The sequence below is a fragment of the Trichoderma harzianum genome (assembly GCF_003025095.1).
Source record: "Trichoderma harzianum CBS 226.95 unplaced genomic scaffold M431scaffold_7, whole genome shotgun sequence".
NCBI classification, from domain to species: domain Eukaryota; kingdom Fungi; phylum Ascomycota; class Sordariomycetes; order Hypocreales; family Hypocreaceae; genus Trichoderma; species Trichoderma harzianum.
The window spans coordinates 775,240-787,425 of NW_020209255.1; the positions used below are offsets into that span (position 1 = coordinate 775,240).

Consider the following 12,186-nt stretch of genomic DNA (forward strand, 5'->3'; position numbering starts at 1 on the left):
CGACGTGTTCTTCAAAGATAAGGATGCTTTTCAGTATCAGACGTTTGAGGAATACAAAAAGATGCAACTCCGCTATCCTTTTTTTGATTACGCATCACACCAGTGGACTGAGCATTTTAAAAATTCTGGCGAGCGGGGTGACAAAATATTAACAGAGCATCCAAAATTTTTCTCTGATAAGTCAGAAATCCTTGATTTATGGATGGAGGTGGTCTACGACACACGTGAAACGCGTACGTCGAAGTTGTTATGGTGGAAGGGGTCATGGGATTATAAGCGATTAAGTGGACAAGCTGAGTTGGCGGCCCACTATGGATTGACCATTCTTATGAAAAGAGTTCTCAAAAATGAAGGCAGTTGGCGATATTTAAAAAGATTATTTGCACAGACACCCGGAAGCCCTCATCTCCAAATAGCTGCTGAAAAAGGACACGTTCCTATCCTCGAGATGCTCCTCAAGAATAAGGCGCGCATTAATTCGAAAGATTCGCTTGGCCGAACGGCTCTACATTGTGCCGCTAAACATGGACACCTCCCTGCTGTCAGGCTACTAGTAGAAAACGGCGCGCGTATTGACTGCGCAACCGCTGGGGACACAGCGCTTGATGTCGCCGTGGAACGGGGACATTATAAAACAGTCGAATACCTGCTAGCGAAAGGCGCAAATGTCAACGGGGGCACAAAGGCCACGCCACCCTTACGAGAGGCAATTCTCTTGAGGAGACTGGAACTAGTCAAGTTATTGCTTGACTGGGGGGCCAACGACCAACTGGGGAACGAATTTCGATGGTATTCCGAGGCAACGTTGGGCGTATTTTTAGAATATTGGGCTGAGAGATACTCTGCGGCACCGTCTCAGTTTCGAGACAAGGTTGACTTCGGGGGAACCACAGCACTTCACATTGCTTGCGAAACAGAAAACTTGCCCGCAATTCATAGGCTATTGGACCCAAAATGGAGCCTTGATGTGAATCGTCAGGATCAGAACGGAAACACAGCTCTTCATTGGGCCGCAATGGAAGGAAAGCTTCAGGCAGTGAGGTTACTTTTGATGAAACCCGGTGTCGACCCCAAGTTGCTCAACCATTGGGGGGTCAGCCCGTTTCATCTTGCTCTATTCCACCGTCGATTGAATGTTGTTGAATACTTATACATGATAAGGAATCGGAATATATCACCACCGGAACCCAATGAAAGGTGCGGATGGGATGCGATCCACCTCGCATTAATAGGGGCAGATACGTGGAAGCCAGTTCAGAATATTTTACAACTTTTCGTTGTAGAGTTTGGAGTAGACCCGGAGATACGAACACCCAAAGCCAAATGCCCCGATGATAAGTGGCATAGTCATCACTTCTCATTCAGAAGGGGTATACCATCCAACAATGCCGGCCTGACAGAGTCGATAGACCCGGAAGAAGACTTTTGCTATGAGACGCCACTGTCTCTTGCTATACCAAGAGGCTCACTCGTAGCTGTGGATTACTTCTTGCTAATTGCAGCAATATTGACCCTAATGCGCCCTGCAGGGGATGTGACGGTGCGACCCCTTTGCATGTCGCTGCTCAAAGTTTAAAATACGAAATTGTCCGTAGACTCACATCTGATCGGAAAGTCAATGTTAACAGTCTGGACAATTTTCGACGGACACCACTTCACTCGGTGGCTAGTGGCTTGGTATCTCATACAAGGACACGCGCAAAAGTTGATCAAATTGCCATGAGAAACAAAATTATACAAGTTCTTATAGAAGCTGGCGCACAAACATCTGCAATGGATGCTAATGGTCGCACTCCTCGAGATTTATTCGTTTCCAATAAGAGCTTTAAATATGGTCGGGGAAACACGAATCGGGGAGAAGCATTTGATAGCATCATTAGGTCATGCAGTGAGGCCAATGGCCCATCTGATAAGATATGAATATGACAAAAAAGGCTGATGAAATCCCAAGTATATCTTTTGTCTCATCTATATATGTGTTGGCCGTAAAAGGTGAATGAGGCGAGTAAAAATACTGGGTAGCTGCTCCAATTATCACCGCTGCTCATATAGACGATATGAAGTACGCGTCAACCTACCACGTCGGTGATCCATGTGCGGTGATGGAATAAGCCAACATGACGGCTATCCCTCGGTAGATAAATAGCGATAATACGGTGCCTACTAAGACAAATGGTGTCCTCAATAATCCTATTAAAATGTATGTGAATCATTGCTCGTGTACTATATTTGGCTCATATTGGGAAGCTTGCTCTTGCGCTTGTGCTCATACTCCCAATTTCTTCATCCGAATCCTCGACACCGAAGTACTGCAGAATTCCTTCCGCCGCCCTCATCCCCCCACTTGACGACAAACTGACTTCATCCATCATGTCAGCTTTATCGAAGACAACTTGAACCAAGCCCAAGAATCGGGGCTCTAACCCTTCTGTACTGTTTTTCGAGGGGCATGGGAATTTTTGAGTGGCCACGAAGACGTTGTCCTTTGCGTCGATATCGGTCATGTCTTCAAAGTCGTCTTTGTTCAAGTCTTTCGTTTGCGAAGTGTTCCAGCCGTGAATGATTTTGCAACTTGGTCGAAATGTTGTGCAGCCATCTGTCGTCTCTGGTATATTGGCCAAGTATATTGCTGTACATTTGGCGGGTCTACATCCTCTCTTCTTAAAGACGACAACTACACCGTATACCTCGTTCTGTATGTCGTCACCGTTTGGTGCTTCGCTTCCATCACTTGCAGTGTCTGCGCTCCTTATTTGCGATATCTTCCGTGGCATTATAAGAGGTAGCAATGGTGGTTTATGGGCAGACCAAGATGTCTCCTGTACTTCGTTTTCGCTGGGGTATATGCCCAATAGACGATAGTCCCCTGTGCCTCGCGGGAAACACACCAAAAATGGGCTGCCAGCTAAACGGGGCTGCCAGCGAGGAGCATCTACTGTAGTTGCATAGGGATTCTTGATCAGTATACTCTTGTGTATGTCCATGGACGCAATGTCAACATGCTGGACAACGTCAAGTATTGAAGCTGTCTCAGTGGCCGTTGCTTGCTCTCCTTGCTCTTCATCTTCACCGGCTTGCGTAACTTGCATGAATCTATGCTTGCGGATGAGCTTTACTGGACAAAAGACCTGTGGCCATAGTAGTCGTGAATAATGTCGCAGGCCTGGATGGTCCTTCTGCAGTAGAGGAATCCATATACGGGATACCGAACGAGTAGCCTGGGTACTGTCCATGTCATACTCCCAGCAGTCTAAAACACCAAACACGAAATGTGGTACTAGGGTAGGTACAATAGGCAGCGTTATCTGCAGTCCGGTGTTCGTCAATTGAAATGGATACGAGTGAGACACAGGCGTATAATGTTTCTGTAACTGCGGCGAGTTGCCAATCACCACGTTACGGGAGTCGCAAAACTCCTTTGGCGATCGTGGCAGAAAGTCGACATATCGGAGCTGTGAAGCAAAGAAACTATGGTCGGGATATTTACCGATGATTTCGCCCAGGAATCGCGTAAATGCCTCGTGGCCCTCTCCGTATAAAAGTGGCATCGTAATGTCAAAAAGGCCTATCAAAGAATAGGCTTGGTCTTCGATGCGAGTAGTTGATCTACGAGAAGCCCATGAAAGACGCTGAGCAACGCTGTACCCTCGAAGGGGATTAGATTTCGAGAATTTGGGTTTCAGCAGGCATGTCCATGCGATGCCAGTGATCTCAGAGATGCATAGCGCTAGGTCGGCCTTCGTCCCAATAGATTGCCAATCTTGCGAGAAGAACTTGACTTCTGGTGGTGCAATGAGCTCTTGCAGAGTCCAGCCTCTGGTAAACCACTTTGCTGCTCGAAAAGCGCTGCCATGTTCTTCACACTCTGCGACACTCATGTGCGGTGCATCCTCAAGATACGCATAGCACATACGCGCCCGGCGGTACCATTTGAACATGGAGTTGATGGCTTCGGAAAGCTCCGCCGAGCTGGTCTTATCGATGCAATTAGTATCGACCCAGACATATTGCAGATTGTCTCTAGTAGCCTCTTCACAAGTCCAGATGATCTTCTGATAGCCGGGCTTGAAGCGTCGGTTCTTGCGATCAGCCCACTCTTGGAGGGAGATTTCGCCGTCGGCCCACGTGTGGGAGAGAATGGCGTATTCGGGGACATAGATGTCGAAGAATTCTTCCAAGTCAAGGGTCTGTGTGTTTATGAGACGCATGTTGAGATGAAGGGCCGAGAGGGCATGTTGATGAAGATGCGGAGATCATGAGGAGGCTGTGGAGGGTCTGAGCGAGTTGTGATAGGTGGAATCGGATGGTTGCCTGAACTCTTGGGAAAATTTGCCCGTTTATGGATTGAATGGGGTATTCATAATGGCAATTGAATCGGTTAATGGTGAGTATTATGAAGATGACAAATAGAAGAGGTGATACAGATGTGACGGCATTCCCGAATCTTGACTAGTAGAAACTAACATTAACATTGAGCAACTAGATTTTTGCGTATGCGAACTGCTGTCACCCATTAATCCCTCAACTGGAGCTAGGTAGCTATAGTGATCATGACAACATGTTGAGGAGTCAATAGGAAATGTGACGATGCACCAGAAAGGAAACAAAACGCAGCCTCCCTTCAAAATCATCTGAGGCATCATCAGATGATATAAACTGCCATTCGAGTCAGTTTTCCATCTGCCGAGCCGGGATATGCTGCCACTTTGGGACACTTCGGCAGCGGATCCCGGCCCAGTGGAGACCGGACACGGAGCAGAGCAAAAGACGCTGGAAGTACCTCCGAATCGCAGGGATCTGGCCCGTACTGTTAGGCGGTAGAGCCCTTGATGTTATCCATTCTCAACAATAAGGGTAAGTGGTAGCCTTTTGGAGTGGATATACTAAAGAGAAAAGCCGCATACTGGCGTAACCGTGCCCGATCCACTCGATTCCCGGCAGTGCCTGAATCTCCAGTTCTTAACAAGCATCGCCATAACACGTTTCCGTCTTGGCCGGGCGGCGCCTCTCAAGCCATACCTGTATATTAGGTTAGAGTAATTTTAGGGTTTTTGCTGCCGTGTCTGGAAGCTGGACGAGTCGCCGATTCGATGCTTGGCAGCTGAAAAGATTGGGTACCCGGTTGGTAGACGGGAAGGCTACCCGTAGATGGGTTACCGAACCGCAAAATGGACATCACTATGATGGAGATGCTTGCGCGGGGGAAAAGTATAAAATGCGGGAAGATTCTGATGAAGTGAAACAGTTATAGTTGTTAAAAAAAAGCCTTTTCTCTTGTCATTGCACATTCTCTGTGTCTGAATAATGCCAAACCTGTTGTCAACTGCCAACCAATTCGTCAAAATGGCTTCTGCTAACCTCCCCACCACCATCCGAGCTATCTATCAGATCGATCCTAAACTCACAACCCTCGAGCTCCGGCGAACTCCCCTTCCTAAACCTGCTGGTCCAGATGACCATCTTATCAAGATCAAGGCCACAGCTCCTTGTCTCGGCGAACTAGGATGGGAGGTCAACTACCCATCGCTGTTCCCACCAAACCGAGAGCGTGTTCCTGGAACTGAGGCTGCTGGCATTGTCGCCACTTCACCAGAGTCCAGTCCTTTCAAGCCCGGTGATGAAGTGTATTTCCGTCTCCATGCAAGGTTTCCTGGATGTCTGAGAGAGTACACAATTGTTCATACTGAGGAGTTGGCCTGGAAGCCCAAGTCTCTAGACTGGGTTGAAGCCACTGCAACGCCACTTAGCACATTGACTGCGTGGCAAGGAGTATTCACCCAAGGAACCCTCAACAAGCACGGGATTCGAGGTGATGCGGACGCAAGGGCTCATAACAGCAAGCTAAGAGTTCTTATTACTGGCGCCGGAGGTAGCGTCGGAACCTGGGCTGTCCAGTTTGCTGCCGCCGCTGGTGCCGGTTCTGTCGTTGCTCAGTGCAGCGGCGCAAATATCGAGGCTGCCAAGAAGGCTGGAGCCACAGAAATTATCGACTATAAGAAGCAGTCAATTGACGAGTGGGCTAAGGAGGATCCCTCTCGCGAGGTTGACCTGATTCTAGACTGCCTTGGTGGACAAACTTTGGCTTCATGCTGGTCGGCTGTCAAGGAGAATGGTGTCTTGCTGAGCGTTGTTGGTGGCCCAGATGAGTTGAAGCCAGAGTCTGTGACTAAGAAGCTGGCGAAGAGCACTTGGTTCCTCATGGACTGCAAGGGCGAGGATCTGAAGGAGATTGCCGACTTTATTGATGCTCGGGGGTTGAAGCCCCAGATTGACAGCGTTGTTGAGTTTGAGGAATTTCAGGCCGCTTATGACAAGGTTGAACAGAAGAAGGCAAAGGGCAAGGTTGTGATCAAGGTCGATATTTAAGGGAACAAGATGGAATGACGGGCAGTGTTGATAGTGATGAAAAAATGATCATGCAGTTACTTGAATCATGAATGAATGTCTCATTGACTTATGTTATATGATTGTGATAAGTGACGTGAATTGACATGTGAAGAGTAAAACAGCTGGTTATTGATTTGAGGCAGACATGTGCGGCTATTCGACTGCTCTTATACCTGTTCCATGTTCACTAATAATCGGAGACCTACATACCGGGTACCCGGAGGCTGACATCGGGATGCTCGTTTATGGAATACCCACGACCGCCGATACTACTACCTAGTAGTGCTCAATATTGAGTGAATTCGAGAATATTTGCGCTCTTGGTGGTATCTTTCTCACTTGTGGCTTTCTTTTCCTTGTCAGCTAAAGAGCCATTGCTTACTGTGTATGTCTTGGCTTGTGGTGGTGCGTCTTAGCATCACCTTTACAAGTAGTGTATGTTCATGTCCGCACGCAAAGCTGCCGCATCAAGTGTATTTACATGACAATTTCAATAACAGCAGTGAGCACTCTGTATTACCACAGATGATAATAAGAATAAATGGCAAAGCTATTCGTTCACATCATCTGATGTATAAATGTCAAGCTGTACCCCGCAAAAAGTGGACGATCGACACCGGTGCCGCCGGAATGGACCGAGAAACGGCTTAAATGCAATTGGAATGAATGTCACGGCCTTCATCTTTAGGCGGTGACTTTTCTATTATATCACAGTGTTGTAGCCCGAATTACGTGCAGCTTCAATTTGGGTGACATTGCAACACATCAACTTGCCTGGCAATCAGGTGGTTGGTTCTGGAACCTTCAATTGTTAGCTGGACAGGCTGACTGTGGCTTCCTCTCCATTATCCTCTCATCACACGTCTTTCAGATGTGAGCGTTATCAATAAAGCTGCTGCTATATCACGTATCCAATGATGAAACGCTCATCAATATACATCTTTCTCTCTCTGGCCTCATCCACGATAGCTCTGTCGTCTCACCCGGATCCCGCAATCAAATCGCCGCCATCAGCAGCAGACGTAAACAGCGATTACCACGCCAACGCGGGTGTCCTGCAATATGTCAACCCTCTCATCGGTACTAGAGGCTACGATCCTAATGATCTCGGTGGCATGATTCCCTCTGTATCGCCGCCATTTGGAATGACGCGATGGACTCCGCAGACGCGCGAAAACTTCATCTCACAGGTCCCCTACAACGACCGCGATCGCCGCATGCACGGCTTCCAGGCAACGCATCAGCCCGCCATTTGGATCGGCGAAAACGGCCATGTGGCGCTTATGCCAGGTCTGGGAGATGAGGTCCGACACCTGTTTCAGCAACGAGGTCTATCGTTCAGAAAAGAAGACGAGAGAAGCACACCGTACGTGTACGAGGTGACTCTCGACGCGGATTCAGCGGGAGAATCCGGCTGGAATCTTACTGAACAGGCAACGTCGGAGCTTCTTGGCGATGCTTGTCCTCCATGTCCCGGTGGTGCTAATTTTATACCTAACAAGGATGTGACTGAGGGTGCAAATGGCCGCGTGAGACGACGAGATTATGTCTTTGAGCCGGAGAACCAGTTCACCGTTCAAGGCCTATCGGCAAATGCTTCAGAATACTCTGGAGGATACAAATATGAGAATTCCATACAAGTAGCCTTGAGCGCGTCGGCGCATGTCGGCCATCTTCGCGTCGATTTTCAGGATACCCAGGCACGGCAGCCTTACTTCACCATCCAGGCCACCCGACTCAATTGGACAGGTCAAGCTGAGATCGATCCTGAAGCTCAAGAGGTGTCAGGCAGTAATTCCCAGCGACAAGAATATCTGCTAGGCCCTGACAAGCCCGAGTCTTTTAGGCTCTACTTTGTGTCGCGCTTCTCTGAGCCTTTTACTTCTTATGGAGTCAGTCGCGCAGAAAGGTTGTATGATGGAGAAAAGTATATCGAAGACAAGTTTGTTGGTGCATATGTTACCTTTGACAAATCGGTCAAGAGAGTCGAGGTGAGGACTGGAGTCTCGTATGTCAGCGTAGAGCAGGCCAGGAAGAATCTGGATATTGATATACCGGACGGGACGACATTTGAAACCACTGTCGATAACGTCAAATCGGCTTGGTTAGAAAGACTGGGCAGGATCAAAATTTCTGGAGTCAACGAAACCGACTCAGATCATGACCCACGGACGATCTTTTACACTGGTCTGTTTCATGCTCTCCAATATCCAAGCGACTATTCTGAACCTACCAAATCATCCGAAGGTGGCCTCCGACGCTTTTACAGTGGTTATACAGACAGCGTTCATGAAGCAAACGATTCATATTACCAGTCGTGGTCGATATGGGATACCTACAGGGCAGAGCACTCACTACTCACCATCTTTGCTCCGGAGCGCGTCGATTCCATGATGCGCTCTCTCCTACGAATATTTGACTGGTCTGGGCGATTGCCTCTGTGGAACAACATGATTGAGAACAACGAAATGATTGCGACACATGTTGACGCTGTGATTGCAAACGCTCTAATCAGAGGCTTCGATAACTTTGATGTCGCCAAGGCTTGGGATGCTGTTTATGTCGATGCGTATGTGCCTCCTGATAACGACACCGACCTCCTATACTACTCCAGAGAGCCAAGCACTCCATACGAATGCCGAGCTGGACTAACGAGCTACCTCGAGCATGGATGGGTTGACAACGATCGCTGGGCCGAATCCGCCAGCCGTACACTCGACTATTCCTTTGATGACTATGCCGCTGCCGTGGTGGCTGAACATGCAGGGGATCTCGAGCATGCAGAGGAGCTAAGAGAGCGCTCGAAAAACTACAGGAACCTCTGGAACCCAGAGACGGAGTTTATGCAAGCTCGCAATGCAAACGGGACTTGGGCGAATGAATCTTGGGGATGGACTGAAGGAGACAAGTGGATCTACACATTGAATGTGATGCACGATGTAGGCGGCCTAGCCTCACTGTTTAAAGGCGGGAAGAAGGCCATGAAAGCTCGCATGGATGAATATTTCGCGGGCGGCCATAATATGCACAGCAATGAGCCGTCGCATCACGCTCCATACCTGTACTCTGCCATCGGATATCCCGCTGATGCGGCACGGCAGATCCGCGAACTTGCCTGGGAGAATTACAACGCAACGGCCTCGGGGCTGAGTGGCAATGAAGATTTGGGGCAGATGAGTGCCTGGTATGTCTTGTCGGCGCTGGGCTTCTATCCTGTCAACCCGGCGAGCGATGAGTACGTTGTAGCAACGCCATTCTTTGATGAAGTGGAAATTTTGTTGCCTCCTGGCCCCGGAGATGATGGAAAAGAGCACACGCTCATTATTTCAGCGCCGGGAGCGGGTACAGATGGGAAGGCATATGTGAAGAGCTTAAAGGTCGATGGGGAGGAGGTTCACAGACCGTTATTGAAGCATAAGCAGATTGTAAAGGCGAGCAGGATTGATTTTGAGATGAGTGACGAGCCAACAAGTTGGGGGGAGGAGGGAACAGTATAGGCTGGATGCATTCTATTACATGTAGTTTCTCAAGTCCTCAATTCTCTCTACGGATGATGTGCATTCTTATACCCCCTCATAGCCCAACGGAGTCTATTAAAAATAAATAATCATTTGAAGGAATTTGGTCAAGTCGTCATCACATTACTTGCTGACGCCAGGCCTTATCCTTGACAATGCCCATGCTATGGTATCGTCCCACTCTGGCCCAATTTGTGCAATCGCCGGTCGTGCAACGTTTTCAGCCCATCCCTCCATGAACCATTTTCTGGGCGAAGACTTCATTACTGCACACCAGTGTACAAGAATTACCAGCGCCATGGGATCATTCGTTCCCAAAAGATCCAAATATTCTTGGTCAATAGCCCCAGGCCACCATACAAAATGTAGCCATGTGCGTGGCTTCGACTTACACAGTCTAAGCCAGAATTGTAACTTGTTGAGGGCATCTTTGAAGATCCCGCGGCTTCGGAGCGGGGACGAAGTCTCGTTTATTAGCTCGAGGTTCGTTATAGCCTGCTCGGCGAGGTCGTCCCACGGCAGGTTCTCGGTCTCAATTCGCCTTCTGGCGGCGGCGAGCAGTTTGCTCTTCATAAGATATGGCCCCAGTTCCATGCCCAAGAGGGCGGCCCCACGTAAGGCCATTATTGGTTCCAAATATTCATTGTCGGCGAGCCCGCGTTTTGCTCTTCTGTGAATGTCGAAGTGGAAGATGAGGACTGAAATGGCAAAGACGAGGACGGTGAACCAGTTACGGTCGCTGATGGCGCCAACCGATTTGCGGAACTTGCTCGATGCCGCAATCTGATGTTGATATGCAACTAGATCTGATTTGGTAGTGTCGCCGTCTGGTCGGAGTAATGAGTCTGTAGACTTGTCGTGAAGAGTTGAAACGACCGCCATGTTATGCTCAAGGAATTCACTCGCATCCGCTTGGTCTACAAGCTCGTCGGGGATCAGATGACTCTCGTCGTCTTCAAGTAGACACAACGCCAAGCTCTCAGCGGTAGGGTGAGATGCCGCTCTTATAGACCCAACATCGACGCCTGACTGATAGTGGGCAGCGGGAGACATGTAAGATAGCTCGGGCCCTAGTGGCGCCTCTGGGGATGACGAGCTACCGGAGTGGCTGCTTCTTTTCATATATGCAACATGACTAGACGATACCCTCTGCGGGCTGTCTCTGCCGAGAAATCGATAGTCACAGAGCTCGCCTCGCCTCGTACAGTTGGCACAGCTCGGGGCCTGCAGATTACACTATCGCCATTACAGATGTATAAGCATGACTGCCAAGAGTTTTACGAACAGGATACAATAGCAGGACGGACGAACCCTGACACGCCGCTTCTTGCAACGGCTACAGCCATTCCGGGACTTGTGGTGGAAAGTTCGCGAGCCGCCAGCCATCTTTCTGGGCTCTGTTTTATGCAAACGGGGGCTTCGTTTGATTATTTCTCGTTTGGCCTGTTTGGCTTGCTCCGCACTCAAGTGGCGCTCAGGCCGTTGCATTTATGGAGCAAGGGGATGGAGTCTGCAAACAGAGATGGAGACGGCAGACAGCTGGAGGCCGTTGTGGGCGATGAGGCAAAAGTCAAACAAGGCGCATGGGCGAAGTGCATGAGAGGAGGTTACGCCACTGTTAGCCCAGCCCGCGAGGCTATACAAGAATAGCAACTTGAGATCTGCCCCGGAAATAATGATGAAGGCCTGCAAATGGGCTCCCCTGAGCTATCCCTCTCCGACTTAGTGTACGAGCCTGACCCCTGCTAGCTTCATGTCTTGATGAGCACTGTGGTGTTGTCTAATCAGATGAGGGTTGGACCATGCATTATAATATGCATCTTTCCTGAACCATCGCAATCCTTTCAAAAGGGAAGCCCAATTAACTAAGATTGCCTTCGTACGCTTGACTGAATATGGGCCAGATCTGTTTGAACAAAATATTCAGGCTTTGCTCGTACAATCCTGCCATAGCCTCGTGGGCTGATTGATCCCTAACATTGCTTCACGTTGATTAATGCATCAGCCCTAAGGCAAGATGAAAGGCCCTTGCATGTTTCCCTGTTGTGTCTGGTAATGGCATAGTGTACGAATATGCACAATGATAGATGGCGATTGGGCAGAATTGGGTTGATGATGAGAATAATTAGGGTGACGTAGAAAACAAAGTCATGGAGTATATAACTTTGGACATCCCTCTTGGCAATACAATTATAGATTCATAACAAGCTTCAAGGCAGATGAGCATAGGACTACACTTCTAGACGCTCATTATACCTCTTCAATTGAAAACTAATTTTTT

At 48.8% G+C, this 12,186-nt stretch overlaps 5 protein-coding genes across 5 annotated transcripts; 3 read left to right on the forward strand and 2 right to left on the reverse strand.

The window, feature by feature from the left end:
- Positions 1 to 406: 406 nt before the first annotated feature.
- M431DRAFT_36422 (hypothetical protein) lies at positions 407 to 652 on the forward strand (the record flags this gene model as incomplete). The annotated part of the gene is made up of 1 exon (XM_024914590.1): positions 407 to 652. A coding segment is annotated over one exon (246 nt), but the record flags the coding sequence as incomplete, so codon positions are not given.
- Positions 653 to 2,075: 1,423 nt separating this feature from the next.
- Positions 2,076 to 4,250, reverse strand: M431DRAFT_508870 (hypothetical protein). The gene has a single exon (XM_024919186.1). It carries the CDS (start codon positions 4,206 to 4,208, stop codon positions 2,235 to 2,237), a length of 1,974 nt encoding a protein of 657 aa, XP_024773486.1. The 5' UTR covers positions 4,209 to 4,250; the 3' UTR covers positions 2,076 to 2,234.
- A 612-nt stretch (positions 4,251 to 4,862) lies between these two features.
- Positions 4,863 to 6,422, forward strand: M431DRAFT_508871 (hypothetical protein). Its single transcript, XM_024919187.1, has one exon. The coding sequence runs from the start codon at positions 5,344 to 5,346 to the stop codon at positions 6,364 to 6,366; it is 1,023 nt and encodes a 340-aa protein (XP_024773487.1). The 5' UTR covers positions 4,863 to 5,343; the 3' UTR covers positions 6,367 to 6,422.
- Positions 6,423 to 7,097: 675 nt separating this feature from the next.
- Positions 7,098 to 10,249, forward strand: M431DRAFT_508873 (glycoside hydrolase family 92 protein). The gene has a single exon (XM_024919188.1). It carries the CDS (start codon positions 7,305 to 7,307, stop codon positions 9,882 to 9,884), a length of 2,580 nt encoding a protein of 859 aa, XP_024773488.1. The 5' UTR covers positions 7,098 to 7,304; the 3' UTR covers positions 9,885 to 10,249.
- M431DRAFT_495766 (hypothetical protein) lies at positions 10,029 to 11,291 on the reverse strand (the record flags this gene model as incomplete). Its single annotated transcript, XM_024917408.1, has 2 exons — positions 10,029 to 11,141; positions 11,217 to 11,291. 2 exons carry the CDS (start codon positions 11,289 to 11,291, stop codon positions 10,029 to 10,031), a joined length of 1,188 nt encoding a protein of 395 aa, XP_024773489.1.
- Positions 11,292 to 12,186: the final 895 nt, after the last annotated feature.

Bases quoted from the DNA above. Each gene is read 5' to 3' on its own strand.
- M431DRAFT_508871 (XM_024919187.1), top strand. From the start codon at position 5,344: ATGGCTTCTGCTAACCTCCCCACCACCATCCGAGCTATCTATCAGATC.
- M431DRAFT_508870 (XM_024919186.1), bottom strand. From the start codon at position 4,208: ATGCGTCTCATAAACACACAGACCCTTGACTTGGAAGAATTCTTCGAC.
- M431DRAFT_508873 (XM_024919188.1), top strand. From the start codon at position 7,305: ATGAAACGCTCATCAATATACATCTTTCTCTCTCTGGCCTCATCCACG.